This window comes from Ruditapes philippinarum, unplaced genomic scaffold, assembly GCF_026571515.1.
Source record: "Ruditapes philippinarum isolate M1 unplaced genomic scaffold, ASM2657151v2 ctg3070_1_1_1_1, whole genome shotgun sequence".
NCBI lineage: Eukaryota > Metazoa > Mollusca > Bivalvia > Venerida > Veneridae > Ruditapes > Ruditapes philippinarum.
The window spans coordinates 12,846-40,479 of NW_026856030.1; the positions used below are offsets into that span (position 1 = coordinate 12,846).

The 27,634-nt window shown below is 32.3% G+C and overlaps 1 protein-coding gene across 3 annotated transcripts; it reads left to right on the forward strand.

Moving 5' to 3' along the window:
* Positions 1-1,827: 1,827 nt before the first annotated feature.
* Positions 1,828-26,993, forward strand: LOC132745182 (interferon-gamma-inducible GTPase 10-like). Of its 3 annotated transcripts, none has more exons than XM_060734013.1 (4): positions 1,828-2,136; positions 20,717-20,815; positions 21,411-21,519; positions 22,088-26,993. In XM_060734013.1, the coding sequence occupies exons 1-4, from the start codon at positions 1,952-1,954 to the stop codon at positions 23,150-23,152; spliced, it is 1,458 nt and encodes a 485-aa protein (XP_060589996.1). In that variant the 5' UTR covers positions 1,828-1,951; the 3' UTR covers positions 23,153-26,993. The 3 variants fall into 3 exon arrangements, with proteins under 3 accessions (XP_060589996.1, XP_060589997.1, XP_060589995.1); XM_060734014.1 differs by lacking the exons at positions 20,717-20,815; positions 21,411-21,519; positions 22,088-26,993 and adding exons at positions 7,102-7,200; positions 7,996-8,098; positions 8,729-10,474 and having other exon boundaries at positions 1,833-2,136; XM_060734012.1 differs by lacking the exon at positions 1,828-2,136 and adding an exon at positions 17,057-17,323 and having other exon boundaries at positions 22,088-26,992.
* The last annotated feature ends 641 nt before the right edge of the window (positions 26,994-27,634 follow it).

Sequence of the window (27,634 nt, forward strand, 5' to 3'; positions counted from 1 at the left end):
GTATAAAACCTTCACATTTTTGTTTGTTTTTGTTACAATTATACAATAAAACATTGTGTTGATTGAATATCAAATACACTTTAAGAAACTATGTAACTTTTGGAATTTTGTACATAGTCCTAGAAAACCATGTTAGAGAAAAATGAAAAAAATGGCACTTTTTCTTTGATTTTTTAAAAGATTTTTTTTGTACAAAATACTAAAACATGACTAACAATGTGGTTAACCTAAAATTTGAGTTTTTTCTAATATATTTCACAATTTTATATGGAAATACGCATACCGTGTGCAAAGAATTATACTACAAAAGAGATATATCAGTTTTCATTAAAATTGGCAGCCATATTGGACGCCATCTTGGATTCTGAAGAAATATGCAAGAGAAATCGCTTAAAGATTTAAATTTTTGAAAAGGGAAAACTATATGCATGCTTTGGTGTAAGTTTCAGGTCTGTACAAAAAATTGGAATGAATGATCTATTATGTACATCAAATTTATATGGCGGCCATCTTGAAAATGGCGGCCATCTTGAATGAGCAGAGATATTTTTGGGCCCACTTCACTTTTGAAATCTACATGGTCTAAAGATAATTTCCTGAAAGTTTCATGCTTGTATCACAATTTGCACTATTTTGACAGCAGAGACCTTATTTCCCGCCCCACTATTAATAGGCTATTCAACATTGTCACTTACAATTTGCAAACATGTTTTTTAATTTTGATGATATATTTCTTTTTAACCGTAACATAACTACTTCTTCCTGGGAGATATTTACAATAAGCCGATTTAATATCTGGAACAAGGTTCTGTAATGTATACACCTTTATTCATTGATTCAAATATCTACAAAAACACCGAGTGACATATAGTGATTTTCTTATGTTTTTTTCTCGGTTGTTACCTTCTTTCATGGGCAAATTCTTTATGATTTACGATAGATAAATATTACCTTAAATATATGGAAGGATACATAATTTTGATCACATATTTTATTGAATGATTCTAGTAGTAAATTTGTAGTATATTTTTGAGTTCTAGATCTACGCTACTCGGTTATCGCGCCGCAACTTATGATATATACAAGTGATAATAAGTGAAATGATGTTATTTCCTTTCATCATGTAAAAGCCAATTTCATTAAATTCAAAAATATGAAATTGTAATGCGCATTAATATGCCCCGACTTAAACAATAGGAGCATACTCTGAAACGGTAAGTGATTTAGGTTTCTTGATAGGGTCATTGTCCATGACAAGTAGATGATCAACTATTGATTTTGAGGTCATTAGGTAAATGGTCAATTTCATTATTGTCTTCACCTCTCAAGCTTGTCCGACCACTTAAATTATATCTTGTTTATCATATTTTTGGCCTGCAGTTCTTTATTTTAGTATGGGGATTGATCGTGACCCTATTGATTTTAAAATGAATTGGACAACTATTTCTTATCGATCATTAATAGCTAATTCCCTTCCCCTTAATACGTCTGTTCAGATTTAAACCAAATAAAACCAACTATTGATAACTTACATAAACAATTGCAGTAATAATATCAGATACAATATACAGAGCATGTTTATAAAATTAATGGTTTGATAAGCACTGTTGTTTTATAAAACCAGTAACATGAAATATATGATTTACAATTTACATATCACAAAATTGAATAGTTTTCATTCAAAAAGTACAAAAGGTTCATTTTACTGTGCTTTATACAATTTCGTTACACAATGTTGACTGTATTTTAATATAAGTTATGAAATCATTCCTCTAAATCGTTTTTTACAATGATCAATACGCTTTCTACTTATCATTGAAATACCTATCTCACCGTGTAAACACTGAAATGCACGTTACATGTATGTGAATACTGTCAATATAATTTTATCTATAGATTTACCTTCGCCGATCGTATTATCTTTTTGGCGTGTTACAGCAGGAAGAAAGTAATGGAGAATTTATGGTGGATTTTTGTTTTTGTTTGCGTTGTTGTTATAATTGCTGCTGTTTTTCAGTCCATGGATCAGTTTTTAGCAAAAATTCCATCTAATAAACAACATGAAAAGGTTAAGAAAAAGAATGTGAAACAATCAACAGAAACAGATGAAGGTTCAACATTGACAACGCGTGAAAAGTGAGTTTCATATCCAATGTTTATTTTTAATATAACGGAAAACGATTTCTTTTCTAATAATTTACAGATATAGTTATAATCTAAGTAATACTTAAGTTGATTTTGTTTTACACATTGTTCAACACTAAAGCAATATCTCACTTTTGGTGGAGACCGTGAAATCGAAAATAAGGGTAAAGTATGGTTGCATGCAAGACCAACGTTCTCATATTCAAGGTCACTTGGAACTCAAAGGTCATATAATGTCTGGCTTATAATTTTGAAATTGCTCAATTAAATCTATTTACAGTAATTGGTTTATTTGCTTTATGCGACAAATATGATTATATTACCCTTGAAATATATATTTGAAAAAGTAGTGCTTGTTTAAAATTTCAACGAAAAATATTTGCACTGAAGATCAATATTATATTGTTTTAGTTTGTGTGAGTTGGGGGCATACTTGAAGTAATGCCGTTGATTTCAGATTAATATATTAAGCTTTAATGCGTTATTACTAATCTATACGTTCCGTACGAGGAAAGTACTATTGTTTTAAATCAAAGCACTGAATGTACTGATGGGGAGGCTATGACAGAATGTTTCAGACTTATAGTTTCTTTTCTTTTTGCTTAAAATGTGCTGTTAAATAAGAAGATATGCACATTGCGCCATTTATCGTTCAACCATTCATATATATGGTTAATACGGTTGACTATTCATTTTGTTAATATTCCAGAACATTTCATTGAGGTCTACATTCGGATTGTTAATCATGCAAATTTTGAAAAACCTAAAAACCATTCATAAAAGACATACCAGCAGGTATGACGACTGTTCATTATAATATCATAATACCATTTTACAACTGACGGTTCCTTATCAAAATATTCTAGGACTGTTCATCATAAATACTTTATGTCATTTTAATATCATTGAACGAAAATAACAACTGCAAGTTAAGCAACATTTTAATTGAACATAAAAATTATACATATTTACATGTACCATAATTGAGATCAATAAGACACTGTCTTGTGATGAGTATTAATATTCATTCTCTACGGACAGAAAGTTGTCTTCTCCCGAAGCAAATCTCGAATAAAATCACGTTTCAGAAAATTATTCCCATTTCATTACTCGTCGCTGACTTTGACGGCTTCGGATAATATTAAAGCTAAATATTTCTTGAAAAAATACATATCTGCAAAGCTTATTCAAAATTGAATCAACCTAAGTGAAAATTGATCAGGAAGTTATATCTTCTTTTTTACCGCCAACACTCAACCAACTTATGGTAGTTAATCGATAGATTTTAAACCTCGCTAGCTTGAAATATATACTGCGGAAAATCTGTTGTTAACAGGGTGTGCGGTTATCACGTAGGGTTTTCCTTGTCGACCATTTCCCGCAAATAGATGAGAACATCGAAGCGTCAGTGCTATAAATGGTGTTATAAATAGCGTGTTTTGGAGGTTTTTGTTGAAAATTCTCCAAATCCCTCCAGGGATATGCACGTCGCAGAGAAGCCACACGGCAGGTCAAGTCATCTCAAGTACCAGAGGTGATTGTTTGACCTGTCGTAACTTACTCTGGAGGTTTGGCGCTAGTGAACGCCGTTTTTATTGTCGTCAATCAGGAAGTTGATGCCTTGACAGTACTGTCGTCTCCTTTACCACTAACGAACGAAGAATGGGCTACCAGGAAGATTCTGCTTCAAACAGACGTCCCCGATGCAATAATCTCGGACATATGGTTATTCCTGCGCCGAGAATAAATGAACTTAAAACACACACTCTTGTTGAAAAAAAAACAAAAAAAAACAACAACATATTTTCTGTAGTAATTTTTCAAGTGTTGTAAAATGAAAACGAAATTCGGTTCATGCCGCCAATTAATTTTAGAACACAAGCATATAAGTTCTTTTTATTTGATTTATTCAAATAAACAATAATCACTTAAGCGCGCGCAAATATCGTTTTCAAATTAAAATTTCGTAAGATACAAATGTATGTTGATGAATTTCCGATGCCCGACTGTAAGTCATTCGTATATATATGCGGTTTTTGTTTTGTTTTTGTTTTTTAAAGCTTCTTATTCTTTAATATTTTTATGTATCTCACAATCTGTATTGAAAATTATTACACATGGACTATCAAATTATGATTCGTTGCCCTAGAATTGAATAAACTTTCTAATTACACAATACGGGGTCATTCATTTGATTGAAGACTGATCTTTGTGTCTTTCTCTGAAATAATTATTTCCTTGTTAAAACATATTTGACCACATATTTCTGTCATTTAACTGTTCACTTTACTTCCGATTTTTGTTGTACCGAAACACATGTTTCTATTTGTGATTTCTATTCGAATCCATAATCAGTTTAATGGGATCACCACCGGGTAAACGACTACTAGGTACTTTGGTCATGTTTTTTACCCCAAATATTTGAATGTTTCTATTGGGATTAAAATGAGCGTAGATAACTAAACAACTGGTTGTATAAATCCCTGACCTGTCTAATTCTAATTATGAGATTAGTGGATATATTAAGACATTCAATACAAAATATTCCTAAACAAAAGAGCACATGTTTAAATTTATTCCTTTACAAATAAAAGATCAGAGTAGGGATCTGTCAATTGCCAGACATATTTTTAAAAGATACTTTTATGTTAAAAGTTTGATTAATGAATTATGTAACTAAAGATGAAAATATAAGTATTGTTTTTTTTATTTTGCTAATATTAAATGTAATCTTGTGGTGAAATTTTGTCGGATTTTGTAGTTAAATAGTTTTTTTTCGGCGATACATGGTTTAAGAATATAATGTTTTCAAACTATATGTTCATCCCCATTAGTGAATGTTTAGTTAAATGTATGCAAAATATTTACTAACAGCTATATGATATAGCGGTTTATGAGCGTTTTCCGCGTACAGCCTCCTAAGGTGTACTAATAAGTTAGTTTTCCTTAGTTATCACGCAAGCATGATCCATGTATCTGATGTAAGCGACAGTTTACCATTATTTGTCTTTAAAAAATATAAAGGACTATTAATGGTTTATAACAACAAAAGAACATGCATGATATTGAGACTACGGTGTTGCAACGTTCTAGTTAATGACACGTCATAAACAGTTGGTCGCTGCGTAGTAATTGGAAAATTGTTATCAAAAATAATAAAGAATATTTGCCACCTAATTAAAACATTTACCTATAAATTTTCATTTATGCTTTTTGTTTAAAAAAGATTGATAAAGTTATTATATAAAAGGTTTTTCATACCAGAACTATTTATTACCAACGTACGTATGCCTAAACCTGATTACCGCGGCAGTATGACGTCACGGAGTAGTGATTTTGAAAAAAATAACAAACAAAATCAAGAATTTTTCAGAGAATTATTATCTTTACAAATTGCAGATATGAAATAAAAGAATGAAAATATTATCATATTGTAAATGTCTGTGATGAGTCAGCTTAGAAAAAATCAAGGTACTATTTTTTGACCTGATTACCGCGGCAGTAAGATTTGACGGATGGTATTAACATTGGGTAGGCATAGCCTCCCCAAAAATAAGAGGTACAAAACATCATATATATTTATTGATCATTATATCATCACATACCTGATCATTATTTACCTTTCGTCTGAAAGAGATATATTTAACATTGTTTAACAGATAAAGCATGGTATTGAGGGCAATATGCATGTTTACGGACTGGTTGGTCAAACTGGCCCGAAGCGAATTTTATTTGCTCAGTGTGTGAAATATCTCAAACCTAAGCCGGATGTATTTTTATTATTCTTTATTGTCGTGAAATTCATACGCCGTAAAAGTCGCTATTTAACAGTCTGTATAAAACTATGGACTGGGTAGCCGGTCTGTATGCGATTTTATGGACTGGATGGTGTCATATTAAATATGGAACGGCGTATGCAAATGAGATATTATATAAATATATAATTGTCCGGAATACGTGTGGTGTGAACATGTTGAAAAGCGGTGGCTCATTCAAGCCACCTGCTTATGATTACGCAATAGGCGAGGCTACACATGTTGACATAGTTTATCTTATTGTAAAACTGTAGTATTTGAAAACCAGATAAATGACATTGCTAAAACATTGTGTTAAAGCTATAAAATATGCCCCTTTCTTTATAGCTATTGATTTCAAACTGTCTGGTCATTTGGGTTCATTGATTGGAATTTCATTACGTTGACTATAAATGCTGCTATGACATAAGGGGACGTAATTTCTTTTTAATATATCAAATATACTTGTTTTTCTACATAATTAAAAAGTTATTTTGTTTTCATTTTTTTTTCAATTTATTTGGATGCAAATTTGTGGTAAAGAAAAGTATAATGACATTTGATATGTCCATAATGATCACAATCAAGTCAATATTAAGGCTGCAATCAATAGCATACATTTAACACATTTAAGGTTTTAACTAATATTATGATTTGTATAATACGGATATTATCTGACTCTTACCCGCCATTGAACAGCGATTCATTCTTTGGTCTGACAATAAATGTGCAATTTTAGTAATAAACATTTGTGTCTGCAAAGTGCGCTGAACAGGTGTCAAAGTTAAATGTGGTTAAAAGCATTGTAAAAATACATGAATATAATTATCAACAATAAACGGAAATAAAAGGCATAACTGTTATTCAAAATCTTACATTACATACCATTTTAATTCTTCAATCAAGTGATAGTTAATGAAGGGTAGTGGTTTCGTGTAACTAATTTTTGTATAAACTTATTGCTACTCTCGGTCATTTCCTTTTTTCTTTAGGTATATCTAATGATGTACCCTTCAACTCAATAAGGGTTATCAATTTGCCTCTAATTATCATACTTTGCATGTGTATTCTTTTGTGTATCGCTCTCATTTCCTTTTCCTTATAAATCATATTAAGACCTTTTCATTCGTCCTTATTGTTTTTTTATATTTTGGTTGTCAAGATTGATAGAAACGAGTTCGGTCAAGAAACGGAAACAAGTCGGGCCGTCTTTCAGGGAAACGTTGCAGTCGGCACACAAAATGAATGTATCACTATCAAGGTATGTAATTTTGTTTATTTACCAACGAAGTAGCTTTAATCAAAGTTTATCAAATGGTGTTACAATAATTTCTTGTTCATTTGTATACTTGTGCAGATATTTATTATTATTTCATGTAATATACTTAAAGAAAGTATCAATTCAAATATGAAACGAAATAACTGATGTGTATCTTTTGGTAAATTATAATCCTTTTTTCAAAAGTCACATAAAACAGTATGCATTTTACTCTTTGAAAACAAGAACATTTGGAATTTGTGTTACTTGCACCACAACGGAATATTATCATAGACCCAACAATTGCAATCGTAGGTTCATATTACTAACATGCTTAATGACATGAGGCAAGCAAGTAATTTAATTATCAGTGCAATATCAGTTATCAATTACAACAATATATGGTCCATTTTCAAAACAATTGTCACCACAGATTTGATGTAAATAAAAAACATTTTACTTAAAACAATGGGTAATTTCCATCATAATATATATCCATATATCATTTTAATTACGTTATAATATATGCAATATGACTAAAGGTTTTTTTCATTCTAACATTTATCGGTTACAGAAAATACTGAATTGTGACGACCATATTTGTCACAAAGACTGCAAAGTTTGACAATAAGCTACGCTCTTATATTGTATTATACAAGAAACCTTTTATGCAGAAGAAAGGGGTCACAAAACTTGCTGTCGAATAATCTTGGGTGTTTTTTCAGGCCATTTCAAGGATGGATATTTTTTACATTTGTCCGACAAACATTACTTTTACTGTTGCTTTTTTATCTTCAGCGACTGTTTATCTGAAGATGAAATGACAGACAACTACATGGACGAAATGAATGAAGTCCCAGGTCGTATTGAAAATAGATCATTGTCAGGTCTTAAATATGACGTAAGTTAAAGCTTCGCAATACTGTCGACTGCTTCTTTTGACTTCAGAGTGTAAGATGAAACTAATCTATAGTTTAAATAAACAAGAATCAAAATAAAGCGATACGAAGAGGTAGAATTATGCAGATTAGAAACCTTAAAATCTGACAAATGTTAATTTCTGAAAAGAAAATTTCTTTTATTTCTCCAAAATGTCCAAGAATTGGTAAAGAGCAATTTGGATTTAATTATTTCTTTCTTACTTACAACTATGTCAATTTTTGAAAATGGTCTGTTGTAAACACATTTTAAATTAATGTATAGAAACAAATAAATGCAACTATTTCATGCAATTTTATAACATTTTGTATTTGGCCCAAGGATAACATTGCAAAACAAAAAAGCAACAGTATAAGTAATGTTTGATGGACTAATGTAAAAATTATCAATCGTTGAAATGGCCTGAAAAAATATCCAATTCAATTGGCAGGTTATTCGACAGCAAGTTTTGTGACACCTTTCTTCTGCATAAAATGTTTCTTGTATAATACACATCCAAGATATTATAATTTTATAATACTTTTCATACAGACTGTGTTTTATATAGACCTTTCAAGCACGCTTTTAACACGCGTTATACACTTTTTCATAGAAATTCCGTTCATATATTGACGAAGATTGTCTGCAGGAAGAGATGGAAAAAGCGGGGGTGTTGCATGGCCTTAATAAATACATCAAGGATTCATTTGAAAAGTGGGCTTCCATGGAATTAAATGTTGCTGTGACAGGCAATTCTGGTGTAGGAAAATCCAGTCTCATCAATGCTCTGAGACAGTTAAAACCTCCAAATGAAGGGGCGTCTTTTTCTGGTGTTTTTGACTCAACAACAAAATGTATAAAATACATCTATCCTGAAAATCCAAAGGTCGCTTTCTGGGAACTACCTTGTGTGGAAACACAATGGCTCACAAAAGAGAGATATTTTGATGAAATGAATTTTCCTCGATTTGACGTGGTTATAATTGTTTCAGCTGGGCGATTCCAAGAAAATGATATATGGTTGGGAAAAGAATTGCGCAGCATTCGCAAAAATATTATTTTTGTTCGAACAAAAATTGACATTGACATAACGAACATAAAACAAGCGTGTCCAGACATATTCGACGAAACTGAATGCCTGAATAAAATAAGGAAAAACTTATCAGAAAACATTCGTCTTGGGGGATTTCAAGATTTTAGTAGTAATGTTTTCTTGGTCAGCTCTGCCGAAAGAGAATTGTACGACTTTAGTGGTTTCAATCAGGAACTTAAAGGTTTATTGAGCATCAAAGCAAACGCCATCAAAGATTTACTACATAAACAAGTTCAAAGACAAATAAAGAAAGTCCAAGAATCGTGCAAGTATAGATTCAAAGGTCTCAGTGGTTTCCTTTACGTTTGGTCTTTGAAATTTAACTCCAACTGTCAATTACTTGATGCATACCGGGAAAAGTTTTGCATCGATGAATGTTCGCTTGATTTCATAGCAAATGAGTTAAAAACCTCAAAAACTGAATTAAAAAAGTATCTGAAATCTTACAAGAAACAGTCAAACGTTGTATTTATCGACAAAGGGAAATGTTTGAAAATGTGTGGTGAAATGGCAGAAGACGGACGATGTTTGGCAATTCTTCGTCTTGACCTTCTTGCAAAACAACTAAAACCGATTTAGTAGAGCCCAGCTGAATATGGTTTTGCTAAGATAATTGAATAAAACAGTATGATAGACTTTATTTTGGACAAAACACCTCAACTGGAAACATTATATCTACAATTTGACAGATGTTCAAAGCCTCACAAATAATATGAATTACAATTGCTTATTAGATGTCTGGGTCAGAATAACTTCATATTCAATCTTTCACAAATATATTTCATTCAAGTTAAATTAACAGTTGTGTCCCTTTTGATGGTGGTACAATTACGGTATTCAAGAAAAATGCAAAGCAAACCATCAGGGCTTCGGCAGCACAGGTTATCCAGGTATTTTCATTTCTTCATGATAATATAACGGAGATGCGAGCAGATTTAACATTAACAACGTCTACAATTGATGATAATTTCCTGTTGTAGATCTTCTATATTTTTAAAACAAGACACATTCAGACGGTCAGTGTTATTGCACTAATCTAGCAATGAGTCCAGGTATGAGAGGGAACTGAGCTACAATTGAGCAGAATTTATACAAAGACGATGTAGAACTTTCAAAAACGGAAAATATGACAATCAAAATGTTCTGTAGTTCACACAGTAGAAAAGCAGATATATACCCCTTTATAGCTAACTTCTAAAACTTAAGAAATCGAGAAAACATTTCCAAAAGTAAAGAAAATCTGTCAGTAGTTGATCTAAAAATATCATCTTATTTTCTTTAAAAATGGTTGTATGGTATTATTCCGTGTTAAAGAGACATGGAATGACTTTAAAATATATTTTGCTAGTCTTTTGCACAAATCGACTTCAACCCGACTTTTTTGCATATATTACAGTTTTATATGTTTAAAGTATTTTATGTAGGTCCAAGCTAGATGTCATTTTAAACAAAATAATAATACGCTTTTGAAGGCCTCCAATGATACACAGTATGTACTTTTTCAAACACGACTTAGATGTGAACTATAATCAACATTTCGTAATGTTAAAATATGGATCATAATGAAAGTCAATTTTAATGTGATGAATACGGGTGCAATTATGTATCTTTTGTAGTTTGGAATGGATGAACATGGAATTTGCTTCATTTTTGTCCTTGTGTTTTTGCCCCTCCACGAATCTCGCTCATGAAACGTAAATACAGTGAAATAGTTGTTGAATCGAAGTATTTTTATTGTTATATTCAATACAATATAACGGTAACCGAGACATAAAATATTTAATGTAAATTTATCTTCCAATGACGGTTATGAAAAATATCCTATTTTAGTTCACCTGAACACAAAATGCTCAAAAGCGAGATTTTGTGATGTCAGTGTATCCGTCGCTTATCGTCATCGAAGATTTCTTTAAACAACTTCTTCCTAACCATTTTTGATGGTTTTGGGGACTAAATTTTTACAAAATTAAGGACCCCCTCTCCCAATTTTTGTAAATTTTTTATCTAGGGCAAATTAGGCCCACATAGAAAACAAACCATTTTAAAAAAGGGAAAATTATTAAAAAACTCCTCCCCGTCAAAAAACTAAAATTCCCAAAAAATTATATTGGGGCATTGGGGCATAACCTTGTGGTCCCTACAAAAGGTTAAAAATCATTCCCCTTGGTAAAAATTTTGTCCGAGGGGTTAAGGTTTTTTGATTTTCAAACCACTTGCCACTCACCCCCCTTTTGGGTTTGGAATCCCGACAGGGATTTTTTTCAGTGAAGGAAAAAACTATCCGGCTAGTTTAGGGAACGTCGGGGGTTTCACTCGGGTGCCCGTTCGTGGCCGAAATAATTAGGGGGGGGCACCGAGGTTTTCCCACCAACCATTAAAGGGCTTGGAAGTCGCGATATGACCTATACTGTGTCGATGTGACGTAAACACCACCCAACCCCCCCCCCCCCGCCCAAAAAAAAAATAAATAAAAAATTGGTCGCTTTAGGAATTTTCATTTCAGTCTTCTTTTCTATAACTACTCTGCAAAGAGCCCCTGGGCTTAAAAGAGGGTTTTACCCTGGTGGTAACTTAGTTAAGATGTGCAAAGAACAATTCCAAAAGATAAGATATAATGCATTGAGAAATTTGACCCCGCTCCGTGGGAAATTAATTTTTTTTATAAATTTATGATATATTAAATCTACATTATAGTCTTCTTTTATTAAACTAAATGCATATAGCTTAGATACTTAGCTTGTAGCATTGCCAATTAAACATCTACTAACGTTATATAAGTTATGTCAAGGAGGTCAAAATTGGCAACAACCTAGGGTTACTTAGTTTATATAGACATGTACAGTAAGAATGTTTATAAAAAAATGTGCATGTCTGAAAATTAATGTCCAGAATTTAGATATTCTGCACGTAGCATCACCTTGTGGCCCTCTACAAAATTTATATATAGCTAGACTCTTGGCTCAACCTGCTCATTGGCCACTGAGTTAATATAGACTTATACAGTGAATCACATTTAAGTTGACTTATTGTGTGAAATTGTAATGTCAAGAGCTTAGATAAATGTGACTTCTTTACTAACTTTCACATTAAAAGTACAAATTATGGTCTTTTCTAGTAATGAATTATAGGTGAGCAATCCGGGGATATCATATTCCTATGTTTATTTTTAAATGTTCAGTTCATTTGATTTTTGCAAGTTGTATCGCTTTTTTGTTGTTGTTATTTTATGTGTTACCGAATTTGTATACAAAATGTAATATTGAACAAAAGTTTACTGGTTTTGAGTCGAAAAAATGCATCATTTTGATCATGTTGATGTTGCGAGTAAATTGTGATATGTAAACTATATACATTAATGGTATCATTGACGGCAGCGTTTAACTGGCATAAATGTGTCTATGAAATAAATTTTAAAATTCATCATTTTTTCTGAAAGTGTGAGTTTTCCTATATATAGAACAATTGATGTAATTCAATGTTATTCATTTCGTTTGCTTTTGCCTAATCATTGAAATATAATTCATATCATTTTCAATGTACGTGTAATTGTAATGCACATGTTTCGCATTATACTTGTAATGTCATGCAATTACAGTCCACTGTAATTGGCCCTATGCGTGATCATACTTTACCATTATGCAATATTTAGTTGATGGAAGATCGAAGATGAGCCCCGACCAGGGCGACCGCAGCAACAACATTTAAAATTTTAATATTGCAGAGGTTTATACCCGCTTTCCTGTGAAGGGCATTATAAATTTATGGAGCAATAATTTGTCATCAGCATACTAACAAACACTTTTAGAGCTACGTAAAGTTTAAGTCTGATGGATACAACGCCTCAACATAACGGTTTCATATGAATATTAAATACAACATCTCATTAATTTGTAAATCTTTATTATTTTAATATTTTTGCTTTAATTATTGAAACTGTTCGAAGCCCTCTCGACTTCATAGTAGTTAATTAAGTGATTTATTTTCTCTTATTTCATTCTCTTTCCTTTTTCTGTTGCCACTGTTACTATGCACATGTTCTAATTATTGATTTGTTATCATTTGTCATGTCATAACAAACTTTTAAATTGAATTAATCGTTAAAGGCCAATTATGCCCGCCCCAGAAAGAAATATTTCTCAAAACTGTTTTGTTTTTGGTGTCCGTTGATTGTTTCCAGAAAGTTGAACCCTCTTTGAAATCTTGTTCAATCTGGGAATGAGTACAATTGTAGTGATAAAGTATGTTGTATGAAATTCAAAATACTAGATAATTTACGGTTTCCTATTTATTTAATTTTTTAACAAATAATTTCACATTCAACACTTCTTTCTTCTTATGATCAAAACAAATTTCTAAAAAAAAAAAAAAAAGAAAAAATTTAAATTTTCCCCCTTTTTAAAAAAGAAATTTGTTTTTCCCTTTTTTTTGGGAATTAAAGTGCCTTTTAAAATAAGCAATTTTTAATTTTGAGATTTTAATTTTTTCATGGTTCTTAACAAAAAACAAAAAAAATTTTTTACGCCCGTTTAAAGACGGGTCGTATTATAGTTTCCCATAGGCGGTCGGGCGGCTGGGCGATCGGCGTCCAAATTTTTCAATGTACGTGTAATTGTTACATTGAAAATACAGTTTGTGTAGAGATCCACAACACGTATATGAACACGTATATTTTATTGTTTATATTTAATCAATCTGATTAAATTTCATTTACGTAAGGTAATATTTGTCATATTTTTTTATTTATCGTAATGAAAAATACGTATATAAAATTGAAATAATGAGTTAATGTCAATAAGTGATAAAAGTATAGTATTATATTTTTTCTGAGCTAGCTATGAATTTGCTTGATACAGAATATTAATAATGATTTATTTTTTTTTTCAAATCTTATGTAAGCAAGAAATATACAACTGAAATAATCTGGGGCCCGTCTTATCAACGATCGTACGATTTTGGAAATCTTATCGTACGATTTTGATCTACGATTGTCGTACGCTCGATCGTAAGAGTGTCTTATCAACGCGGTCGTACGTTCAACCTAAAATCTTACAATTTTCATAAGCGTACGATTCTTACGCCTGCGCACTAACACGTACTCTTCAAAAACGGAGGTAACGCGCATTTTAATGTCATACACGAAATATGACGTCTGCTACAATTCAGCGATGTCTGACAAGGCAAGAAAAGTTAATTGGACAACTGGAGAGCGTGATATGCTCATTAGCAAGTGTGAAACTGCTGATGTAGTCACCGGCAAGTTTTCACAGACAATTACAGCCGCGGACAAAGCCCGTTTTTGGGCGGATGTAGTGGAAAGGTAACCAGCAATGTTTATTAAAAGATCAAATAGACTGCGATCTATCCGTTTTAGGGGAAAGATCAGCCCGACAGAGCTCCTCCAACTCTTTAATTGCTGCTTTATTGAGTCTGTATCGGGAAATGACTTCTCGATTGGTTAAATCATCAATATTAACCGTTCGTTGCCGAAAACAGCGTGATTTTCGTCGGCGGCGTTCGTTTACAAGTAGTAAGGCGGCCATTTTGTTTGATCTGCGACTGCTTCTCAGCGATCGCAGAAAAAATGCATGATCTTAGGATAATCGTACGATTATGAAAGTCTGCGACTTTTGATAAGACACCGCCAAAATCTTACGATCGACGTACGACAATCGTATGATAAAAACGGTCGTACGACCGTTGATAAGACGGGCCCCTGATTACAACCTCGTGGTACTGATTTAGGAATCTCAATCACAACATATTATAATTTATCACAATTTTGTGGACGTGCACGCATTATATCGTATGCTTTTTTGGCATTTTTCTATTCAAAAGGACCACATTTGTAAACGTTCTGCCTTTAAATAGGCTATTCAACATTGTCACTTACAATATGCAAAAGCATTTTTCTTTTACCCGTAACATAACTTCTTCTCCTCGGGAGATATTTACGATACGGCCTTTATATAAACTAATTTAATATCTGATGCAAGGATCTTTAATTTATTCACCCTTATTCATGGATTCAAATATCTGCAAAAACACAGTTACATATTGTGATTTTCTTATGTTATTTCTCGGTGGTTACCTTCTTTCATGGGCAATTCTTTATGTTTTACGATAGATAAATATTACCTTAGATATATGTTAGGACATATTTACATAATTTTGATCAGATATTTTAGTGAATGTTTCTAGTAATACATTTGTAGTATATTATTGAGTTTTAAATCTACGCTACTCAGTTATCGCGCCGCCACATATTACTTAAACAGACACAACAGACATACAATGGTTATTCGGTCTATCCTGCTAGACTCCTTGCCGGGCGTCATGTGTTGGAGGATGCGTTCTTTCAATGTCTCCTTTCCTCGATCATATCCTACGCTATACAACACAATTAAAAAAGTATACAAGTGATAAATGTAATGATGTTATTTCCTTCCACCGTGTAAAAGTCGATTTCATTAAAAACAAAAATATAAAATTGTTATGTACATTCATATGCCCCAACTTAAAAAAATGGACTATACTCTGAAACGGTTAGTGATTAAGGTGACTTAATAGCGACATTGTTCAGAAAACATAATTTTTTTAATGCGTTTATTTAAGGTCGCCGCCGGAAAGTTCATGTGGGCGACCGTACACTCAAGTCGGGCCATCCTAGAGCGTCACGCCGAGATTTTTTCGTCGATTTTTTTTCCAGCTTTATTGGTGGAGGAAGACCCCAGGTGCCCCTCCGGGCATTATTTCAGGCACGAGCGGGCACCTGGGTAGAACCACCGACCTCCCATAAGCCAGCTGGATGGCTTCCTCACATGAAAGATTTCGACCAAAGTGAGGATCGAACCTACAGCGGTGAAGAACCTGTGATCTAAAGTCAGCCACCTTAACCACTCGGCCACGGAGGCCCCAGAAAACATACATTACCATCTATTGATTTTAAGGTCATTGGGTTAATGGTTAATTTCATTTTTGCCTTGACCTCTTAAAAATCCTATTACTCGATTGTATTATGGTTTTGTATCATAAATATAATGCGCTAATGAAGATTTATCAATATTGTAAGTTCCAAAAAGCATTATTTGTAAAGATATTTACATTTTTGTGTCAATAAAGGGGGGTTATTAGAAATTTATTTTCTATTATTTGCCAATAAGAAATGAATGCATATATTTTTATGATTACATATTTTAATGTGGACAAATATTTGCAGTACATATTTATTTTCTTCGATGTTTGAAAATTATTTTAGAAGCATCATTATATACATATATAAAATTTCACGTAAGTGTTGTAACAACCAAAATGCAACAAACAGGATCTGTAAGCTTGTCCGACCACTTATTTCTTTATTTTAGTGTGGGGACTGATCCTGATCCAATTGATTTTGAGTTACATTGGCCAAATATTTCTTGTCGATCATGCTTAATAGTTGGCTAATTATTTTACCCCCCTAATACGTCTGTCCAGATTTAAACAAAATAAAACCAAATATTGATAACTTAACATAAACAATTGCAGTAATAATATTAGACACAATATACAAAGCACGTTTACAGAATTTAAAGTTTAACAAACACTGTTGTTACATAAAGCCAGTAGCATGAAATATATGATTTACAATTTACATCATGCACATATCTCAAAAGTGAATAGTTTTCATTCAAAAGGTACAAAAGGTTCATTTTACAACACTTTATAGAATTTCGTTACACAATGTTGACTGTATTTCTATATAAGATTTGAAATCATTAATTCAAGTCTTTTTATAATGCCCAATACGCTTTCTCGTTATCATTCACCGTGTAAACATTGTAACCGCGGGTTATCATGCACGTGATACTGTCATTATAATTTTATACATAGCTTTTCGTATACCGAGGCCGATCGTCATTATCTTTTGGGCGACAAGAAGGAAGTAATGGAGGATATATGGTGGATTTACGTTTTTGTGTTCCTTCTTATAATTGTAATAATTGCTGCCGTTTTTCGGTATATCGATTCGGTTTTAGATCAAATTCCATCCAATAAAAAAAATGAAAAGGTTAAGAAAAAGAATGTGAAACAATCAAGAGAAACAGATGAAGGTTCAACATTAACAACGCATGAAAAGTGAGTTTATATCCAATGTTTATTTTTAATATAACGGAAAACGATTTCTTAACAGATATAGTTAAAATTTAAGTAAAACTTAAGTTGATTTTCTTTACATATTGTTCAACACTAGAGTAATATGTTTCAGTTCGTGGATACCTTGAAATCGAAAAAAGGGTAAAGTATGGTTGTGTGCAAGACCCAAATTCTCACATTTAAGGTCACTTGGAAGTCAAAGGCCATACAATATCTGGCTTATATTTTTGAAATTGCTAAATTAAATTTAATGGTTTTATTTGCTTCATGTGATAGTAATGCCTACATTACCCTTCAAACCACTTGCCCCTCACCGCTGTGGGTTCGAATCCCGACAGGGACTTTGGATTCATTCATGTGAGGAAGCTATCCAGCTAGCTTATGGAACGTCGGTGGTTCTACTTTGGTGCCCGTTCGTGACTGAAATAATGCACTGAAGGGCACCTGAGGTCTTCATCCACCAGTAAAGCTGGAACGTCGCTCGCCAAATGACCTATACTGTGTCGGTGTGACGTATTTAACCCAAACAAAAAAGACAAAAAAACATTACCCTTGATATTTAAAAATGTACTGCTGGTTTAAAATTTCACTGATTAATATTTGCATTCATGATCGAAAGTATACAGTATAAGTGTGTATGTGGATGGGGTATATTAATGTTTTAAGCTTTATTGCGTTATTGCTAACCTCTACGAGTACTATTGTTTTAAAAAATAAGAGTCACGAAACAGTACATGTCAAACCGAAAGTAGAGAATGTCTATATATCATAGATATACATATCATAGATATACATATATATCTCTGATCATTATTTGCCTTTAGTCAGAAGAAGATACATAAATTGGTGAATGTGATGCATACGTTTGGTGTGAACATGATAAAAACTATTGCTTCATTACAGCCCCAAACTTATGATTACGCAATCGGCAAGGCCCCACATGTGTGTAGCTTCTTGTAAAACTGTTGTATTTGAAATAACGAAAACGACATAGCTTCAACATTTTAGTGTCTACTTTTTCCATTGCTCGTTTATTAATTAATTTGCGTTGATAAGAATAATGTTTGGATGTAAATATGAAAATGTTGTAGCTGTAAATTTTGCCTTTATCTTCATATCTATGTTTTCAAATTTTCTGGTCATTTGGGTTCATTGACTGAAATATCATGACGTTGACGAAGACATGCTGCTATAATTTAAGGAGTTCTTTCACACTTTCTTTTATATCAAATTAACACATTCTTCTACATATTTTAAAAGCTATTTTGTTTTTAAAGTTTTCAGAAAATGTGTATTGAGTTTTGTGGTAAAATAAAGTAAAATGTTTTGTGGTAAAATAAGAATGACTGCCTTGATGTTATTTAATCTCAGGAAAGATTTAGTAATAAATACAAGAACCAATTTTCAAGATATGGGGGCTGGGCATCACCGCCTGACTTAAAATTGAAATATTTTCAGTTGGAAAATTAGCGTTTAATTCTTTAGTTAACACTATTTTTTAAGTATTTTTATCTTGTTCTTATCTCAAATACATACACATTTAAACAACAAACTCTGATTATTATTTACACCCAAAACAAAGAACTCTGATCATTATTTACACCCAAAACAAACACGCATCATTTATCAACCACTTATTTCACGTATACGTCTTTTATACGAAACAATACTAGACACCTGGCGACTCAAAGCTCTTAACAACTTATGATCAAACAAAACAATAAAATCACCACAAAATGAATAACACAAAAATCAATATTTTTACAACTCTAAGATACAGTATAAACCACAAACATTCAGCCAACAATATAAACATCACAAAATCTAATCAGCATCTAAAAAGCAAACTAAAGCACCTAATATTATACAAATATGGACTTTTTAGCTGTTGAATATGATGTGATATGTACTGAAAAAATTAATATTGACCGAGGCGATAGCCGAGGTCAATATTAATTTTTCAGTACATATCACATCATATTCAACAGCTAAAAAGTACATATCTGTTTTATTATATAATCTATAAATAGCTTTTATATGGCTTATCACATCTGCCATTGCATACGACGGAAATCATTATTTTTCAGCTTGTCTACTGTTTCCATAATTTGGCCCTTTCCACTGGCATGCTAATCCCTATTTTTCTTAAAAATGAAAAACGGTAACTAAAACAGACTAATTTGACTCTTGTGTACGCCAAACTCAACGTTTCTTCAGAATAATAACAACAAACTTGGCGTGACGTCACGTCAAAGTCTCGCGTCTTTTAGGGATTTCCAGAAAATCTAATTTTAGAAGAATAACCGGTGAATATACTCTGAAAATCTATTTTTAGGAAAAAAAACAGTGAATATTACAAAAAGTTGCTTGTTAGCCAATCAGGGAAAGGCATTTCAAAGCTATTTATAGATTATATAATAATTACATATATCCTCAATACAAAGCATCAACTAATATAATCTTGACTCCAAACATTCAACCAATATCAACGAAGTATATCTTACCAAACAGATATAACTTAATAACCGAAACAACTAATTACAACCGATAAACCCCAATCAATTAAGATCACCACAATTATATTCAACCAACTTCAACAAATCAACAGAACTCCCTTCAAAACAACACATTCTCTTCTCAACAAAAAAATAAACGCTACACACTATCAGTGTATCTCTACTAAAGTGATGTAAAATCTCTCCCTAAACTCGCATATTTTCTATTTGACATTTACATATAGAAATTTAAACCTCAGCCACAGGTTATAATTGAAACATGATACACTTCGGTGTATTGCTGTAGGAAGACATTAACTCAGTTAAAAAATATATCTACAGTACAAACTGTACGACTGACACAAGTCACTGCCAATTTTAAAGCGGAAATCAATAGGGTATATGTAACAAATTTAAGGTTTTTAAATAATATTAATGATTGTGTCACATGTAACCCGTCAAAATTATTTCTGTAAAGAGTGCTAAAATGTGGTTTAACGTTGTGTGAAAATAATGTGTGTAATTATCAACGATAAACGGAAACAAAATGCCTAACTGCAATTTAAAATCTTACTTTAGATACCATTTTAATTGTGTTATTAAGCAATAGTTATTGAAGGGTAGTCGTTTCGTTTAATTAACTTATATGATTATAAACTATTGATACTCTCAGCGATTTCCTATATTATTTATGTAATGCTGTAAACTACAACCCACATTGTGTTAAAAAGTAATGGATACCGATTTGCCTTTATTTATTGTACTTTACATGTATATTCTTTTAGAGCATTTAGTTGACTCCTTTTCTTTTATTTTTTTTAATCATGTTAAAACCATAATTCGTTCTGATTGTTTCTTCTTTTAAACTTTTACTGTCAAGATCGTTAGATGCAAGTTCGGTCAAGAAACGGAGACAAGTCGGGACGTCTTTCAGGGAAACGTTGCAGTTGGCACACGAAATGAATGTATCACTATCAAGGTATATAATTTTGTTTATTTAATAACGATTTGTCTCAAATCAAGATTTATCAATGACAGATTTCTTCAATGGTGTTATAAGAATTTCTTGTTCATATGTATGCTTTTGTGAATATTTGTTATTATTTCATGTAATATACTTAAAGAAAGTATCAATTTAAATATAAAAACAGATAACTGGTATGTGCCTTTTGGTGAATTGTAATCCTTTCTTTTTTATAAGTAAGTCGTAAAAGATCAATCGTATCGTTCAAAGCAGTAATGAAACTGTCCCCTTTATAACAAAAAGCACAACTCTAAATAATATGTTATTAGCTTTGAATTCCAGACAGATAAATAGTCAAAAGACAAAAAAAAAGAATACTAAATGTCCCATCCGAGCCACTCACTTTACAAAACATATCAAATTATTTTTTGAATGTAAGTAAACTAAAGAAAAGTTTCATGAACTTTGACTTAAAGTTTTTGATTTTAACATTTATTGGTGAAAGAAAATAGTGAATCGTGGAGACGCTATATGTCGCAAAGGCTGTAGATTGTGACAATAAACTAAGTACCTTATACATATATTTATTTTATTGTTATCTTATCTCCAGCGAATGTTTATCTGAATCTGAAGATGAAACGATAGAAAACTGCAAAGACGAAATGTATGAAGTTCCAGGCCGTTTTGAAAATGAATCATTGTCAGTTCTTAAATATGACGTAAGTTACAGCTTCACAATATTATCGACTGCTTGAAACTAATCCATCTTTTAACTTACCAAGAAACAAGATAAAGCAATACTAAGATGTAGAATATGGAGCTTGAAGACTGCTTATTTCTGCGAAATATCAGAGAATTGGTACAGAGTTATTTGTAGTTAGTTATTTTTGTTTCACCTTAACCTATGTCAATTATTAAAATGGTCTGTTGTAAACGAGTATTAAATTCATATATGATATAAAAATTGATGAAAATATTTAAAGAATATTTTAAAAAATCTTTAAAATCTTGTATTTTCACAAAGGATAAAAATGTAAAACATAAACCAATGTTTAAAGTAAGATTTGTCTGACTAATTTATAATTATCTGCCCTTGAAATGACCTGAAATATTACCAAATTCAATTGGTAGACTATTCGACACCAAATGTGGTGAAAAAGGTTACTGATATCATACCCTAAGATCATCAGAAAAATAATAAATTATTTCTTTAATAAGTCTATAAAGCATTTGCATTTAAATAGAACTTTAAATACGCTTTGACACAAGGTATGTACTTTTTTCTAGAAATGCCGGTCATTTATTGACAAAGACGATCTGAAGAAAGAGATGGAAAAAGCGGGAGTCTTGCATGGTCTAAACAATTACATCAAGAATTCTTTTGAAAAATGGGCTGACATGGAATTAAATGTTGCTGTCACAGGCAATTCTGGTGTTGGAAAATCCAGTCTCATCAATGCTCTTAGAAAGTTAAAACCTTCGGACGATGGGGCGGCTGCTGTTGGTGTTTTTGAATCAACAACAAAAGGTATAAAATACATCTATCCTGAAAATCCAAGGGTAGCTCTCTGGGAACTACCTGGCATGGAAACACAAAGCCTCACAAAAGAGAAATATTTCAATGACATGAATTTTCCTAGATTTGACGTGGTTATAATTGTTACAGCTGGGCGATTCCAAGAAAATGATATATGGTTGGGAAAAGAGTTGCGTACCATACGCAAAAATATTATTTTTGTTCGAACAAAAATTGACATTGACATTGCGAACATTAAACGGGCGTATCCAGACATATTCAATGAAACTGAATGCCTGGATAAAATAAGAAATAATTTATCAGAAAACATTCGCCTTGGGGGAATACCAGATTTTGTTAGTAATGTGTTTTTGGTCAGCTCTCCCGAAAGAGAAGTGTACGATTTTAGTAATTTCGATCAGGAACTTAAATATTTATTGAGCATCAATGCAAGCGTCATCAAAGCTTTACTACATGAACAAGTTCAAAGACAAATAAAGAAAGACCAAGAATCGTGCAAGTATAGATTCAAAGGTCTCAGTGGTTTCCTTTACGGTTGGACTTTGACATTTAACTTTGACTCTCAATTACTTGATGCATACCGGAAAAAGTTTTGCATCGATGAAAGTTCCCTTGAGCTGATAGCAAATGAATTGAAAGCAACAAAAAGCGAATTAAAGAGGTATTTGAAATCTTACCAGAAAAATCATTTAAACGTTGGGATTATCGACAAAGGCAAATGTTTGAAAATGTGTGCTGAAATGGCAAAAGACGAAAGGTGTTTAGCAAATCTTCGTCTTAGCCTTCTTGCAAAACAACTGAAACCGATTAAGTAGATAAATATGGCTCTGATAAATTAAGTGATAGACTTCATTATGGACAATACACCACAACTGGAGTTAGTATATTTTGTCTGAAGTTCCAAGCTTCACAAATAATAAATAATAAAATTGCGAATTACATGTCTAGGCTAGCATAACTTCGAATTCAATATTTCTATGGCGGCATAATAACAGTATCCAAGAACATTGCAAAGCAAACTATTAGGGCCACGGCAAGATGTGTTATCCAAGTATTTTAATTTCTTCAAGATATAACAACGGTGATGCGATCAGATGTAGCAGAAACGAAGTATACAATTGACTTTTTTTCTCATTTGTAAGTCGTTTTTATCATAAAATGAGAGACATTCAGACTATCAGTGGTATTGTTCTAATCTAGGAATTAGTCCAGATTTGAGAGGGAACTGAGCTACAATTGACTAATTTATACAAAGGCATTCTGGACCTTTTCAATAAAAAACAACAACAAAAAGGTGCCAATCAAGAAGGTCTATTGTATACGCAGTAGAAATGCAGATATGTGTCGTTTACATCTTAATTCTAAAATTTAAGAAATCGAAAAAATATTTCCAAAAGTAAAGAAAATTTTTTTCAGTAGTTGATCTGAAAATATTATCATATGAAACATTTTAGTATGTAGTAATTATCTTATTTTCGTTAAAAAGTGCTATGACATAAGATCGTGTTGAAGAGACATAGACCGATTTTGACAATGAATTTAGAAGTGGTGTTCCGTATTATGCAGATAATATAGTTTTAAAGTGTTAAAATGTTGTACATAGATAAATGCTTGATATCATTTAATACATAATAATAATTAAATTAAAAACTATTGATAAGCTACGTATTTGAGTGAAAACGCAATGAAATTGTCCCATGATATACACTATGTATTTTTTCAAATATGACTGTATTGTGAACTATCACAAGCATTTGTAATGTTTAAATATTGAACATAATAAGCCAATTTTAATGAATACAGGTGCAATAATTTAACTTTTGTAGTTTGGAATGGATAAACATGGAATGCGCTTCATTTTTGTCCTTGTGTAATTGCTCCTCCACGAATCTCGTGAAATATTTCTTTAATCGAAATTCTTTTATTTTATATTCAATACAATCTAACGGTAACTGACACATACAATATTTAATGTAAATTTATCTTCCACTGTCTGTTATGAAAATATCTCATTGTACTGAAGTACGCAGAAGCGAAATTTTGTGATGTCAGTGTATCCGTCGTTCATCGTCATCAAAGATTTCTTTAAGCAACTTCTTCCTAACCATTTGATAGATTTGGACTCAATTTTACAATAATGATTTGTAGGCGGCCCTCTGCGAATATTGTAAATTGTTTTACTCTGATGCATAATTAGGTCACAGGAGCTAACAAATACACTTTAAAAATGAAATCTTTCAAACTCTTCTTTAAGAATCTACATTGCAAAAAGATATGAGGCATTGAACATAACCTTGTGGTCTTCTAAATCATTACCCTTGGTCAAAATTGGTCGCTTTAAAAAACTTCATTTATGTCTTCTTTTGTAGAACTATTCTGCAAATAGTCCTGGGCTAAAAAAAATGGCTTAACCCTGGGTGTAACTTAGTTAAGATGTGTGAGTATAGTAAATTGTCTTTAAATCTTTTTCTCTGAAAGAACAATTCCAAGAAATTGGATATTATGGATTGAGAAATTTGACCCCGCTCCGTGGGACAATTATTTCATATATAGATTTATATAGGCAAATAGATTAAACTACAATATCTAGAGCTTAGATAATTGGCTTGTTCGAGAGGTGCCCAACTTATTTTTGAACAAAAGAAATCCGTGCTTAGTAAGACACATGCACGATTTTATAGTGGCTGTTGTGTATTATCGGTTTTGTTACAACCTATGTATACATTTACATGTACCTTAGCTCGATTGGAAAACATGGTACGTACTAAACCGCAGCTACAGAAGTATTCATAAGGAGCTTAAAACTATGGGTTATAGCATTTCTTTGGGCTCCATCAGGAATATTCGCTACCAAATAGGGTTACAACGCAGTGTCACTTCTCCGAATGTTACAGGGGGACATTTACAAAACGGCCCACGGCGGCTACACCTGACGTCATTAGGAAGGTTGGCCGTTTCATCGCCAAAGTGAATCCGCCTACTCAAAGAGAAATGGCTTCAAGATTGGGTGTGTCAAAGGGAACTATCTATAACATTATCAACAAAATTCTGAACGCAAAATTACGAAAGAAGTGCAAAGTTCATCAACTAAACATGGCTCAAATTAAGAAGCACAGGGCCAGATCTTGGAAGCTTTATCTGAAATTAAAATGCAACCAATGGAAAAACTTTGTCACTTCGGATGAAGCTATGTTTTACTTAGGCGGAAGTTATGGGCGAAGAAAGGTATGTTATATTAGAAAAGGGGATAACCTTGGTGAGAAATTGAAGTTTGTTAAACGCGATGCTTTTGCTAGCGGTTTCATGGCATGGGCTGGTGTGTCTTCTAGAGGGAAAACGGAGATTCGGATCATCGATAAAGGTACAAAGGTGAACTCTGAGTACTATATCAACAAAGTGCTCAAGCCATTTTTGGAGAAAGAAGTTCCAAGACTTTTTCCTGAGGGGGCAAAAGCAGTGACATTCCACCAGGACAGTGCATCTAGCCACACATCTTAAAGAACGCTGTCATTTCTGAAAAACCGTCAAATTTACTTTATTACAACCGAGGAGTGGATGCCAAAATCACCTGATGCTGCACCGATGGACTTTGGGATCTGGGGTGTTCTAAAACGTCGGCTGCAGAAGCGGCAAATAAACATGCTTGTCGGTCTTAAAAGGGCACTTAAGAACGAGTGGCGCAAACATGATCAAGAAACTATAAATTCGACTTTAAAATCGTGGCAAAAGCGTTGTAGAATGATCTACAACTGTCATGGGTCTCATATTGAACATTTACTACAATAAATGAGTATTTCTAAAGAATTGCTTGAAGTTTTGTTTTTGTTCAAAAATAAGTTGGGCACCTCTCGTAGCATTGCTTAGTGAACATCTACTAAAGTTATATAAGTTATGCCACGGAGGTCAAAAGTGGCAACAACCTAGGGTCATTTAGTTTATATAGACATGTACAGTAAGAATGTTTTTAAAATGTTCGTCAGAAAGATAAATGCCCAGAATTTAGATAGTTTGCACGTAGCATCACCTTGTGGCCCTCTACAAAATTTATATAAAGCAAGACGCTTGGCTCAATCTGCTCCTTAGCCACTAAGTTTATACAGTGAATCATATTTAAGAATGACTTCTTGTGTGAAATTGTGATGCCAAGAGCTTAGACAAATATGACTTCTTTACTTACTTTTACATTAAAAGTATAAATTATGGTCTTTTCCAGTTATGAATTATAGGTGAGCGATCCGGGGTTGTCATAGCCGTATGTTTATTTTAAATTGTTCAGTTCATTCGATGTTTACAAGTTGTATTTATAGAATGTGTATACAAAATGTTATACACATTGAACAAAAGTTGTGAGGCGTGAAAATGCATCTAAGTGGTGATGCATCTAACATCTTGATGAAGTTTATGTTTAGAGTAAATTGTGGATATGTAGACTATATACATTAATAGTATGCTGGCAGCGTTTAACTGACATAAATGTGTCTATGAAACAAATTCTAAAATTTATTATTTTTCTGAAAGTGTGAGTTTTTGTTGCACGTATTCATTATCTCTCATGTACAGACTCAATCAAACCGAGTCTGCAATTCTCTTGTAATTTTATTGTGATTAATGCTTCCGAGGGATCACTTTGTTACCAGATTTTTCCTATACATGTATATAGGAAATCGATGTAATCGAAGTTTTAGGAGTCGAAGTTTTAGGAGTTCGGGCCTAAAAATGATTCTTTAAACTATAAAGGATTTTAATCAACAGCATGACTGTATAAAATGTTTTCTAATACTGTATCTGATACTGATTGGCGAATTTGACAAAATACACGAATTCAAAGACTAATTCCAATCCGGCTTGTTCCTACAATTAATAATCACATTACAAAGTATTTTGCAGAAATACATTTGTAAAGAGGGTAAGAATTTATGTTCTTTATGAAAAATTTAAAAAATGCATTTAATGTATTTATTCATCATCTTATTTGCAACCATAAGTGGGACTTTATGGAATTCAGTGCATGTGTCATTTTATCAATATGTAATAACGCTGGCACAAAAACAAGACAAAGGGACATTACGACTACGATAATGTCTAATTTATATTTTATGAATGATCTACCTTTTTGCTTGTAAAAAATACATTACCTACATGAATGTATTTTTTCCCAGCTCACCGACCAGTCTTTACCATTTCGTAATTTTATAATACCGGTAAAGTATGGCTTTAAATGAACAATAATTTATTGTGCTGCAATTAATAGTAGTGAATTTCTGAAAATATAGAATGAGTCAAAATACAATATTGAA

What these genes read in the sequence shown, in the direction of transcription:
- LOC132745182 (XM_060734012.1), top strand. Translation starts at nt 17,133, where the DNA reads ATGGAGGATATATGGTGGATTTACGTTTTTGTGTTCCTTCTTATAATT. An exon ending in ACATTAACAACGCATGAAAA is followed by an intron (nt 17,324 to 20,716) that starts GTGAGTTTATAT and finishes TTTACTGTCAAG; the next exon opens with ATCGTTAGATGCAAGTTCGG. An exon ending in ATGAATGTATCACTATCAAG is followed by an intron (nt 20,816 to 21,410) that starts GTATATAATTTT and finishes TCTTATCTCCAG; the next exon opens with CGAATGTTTATCTGAATCTG.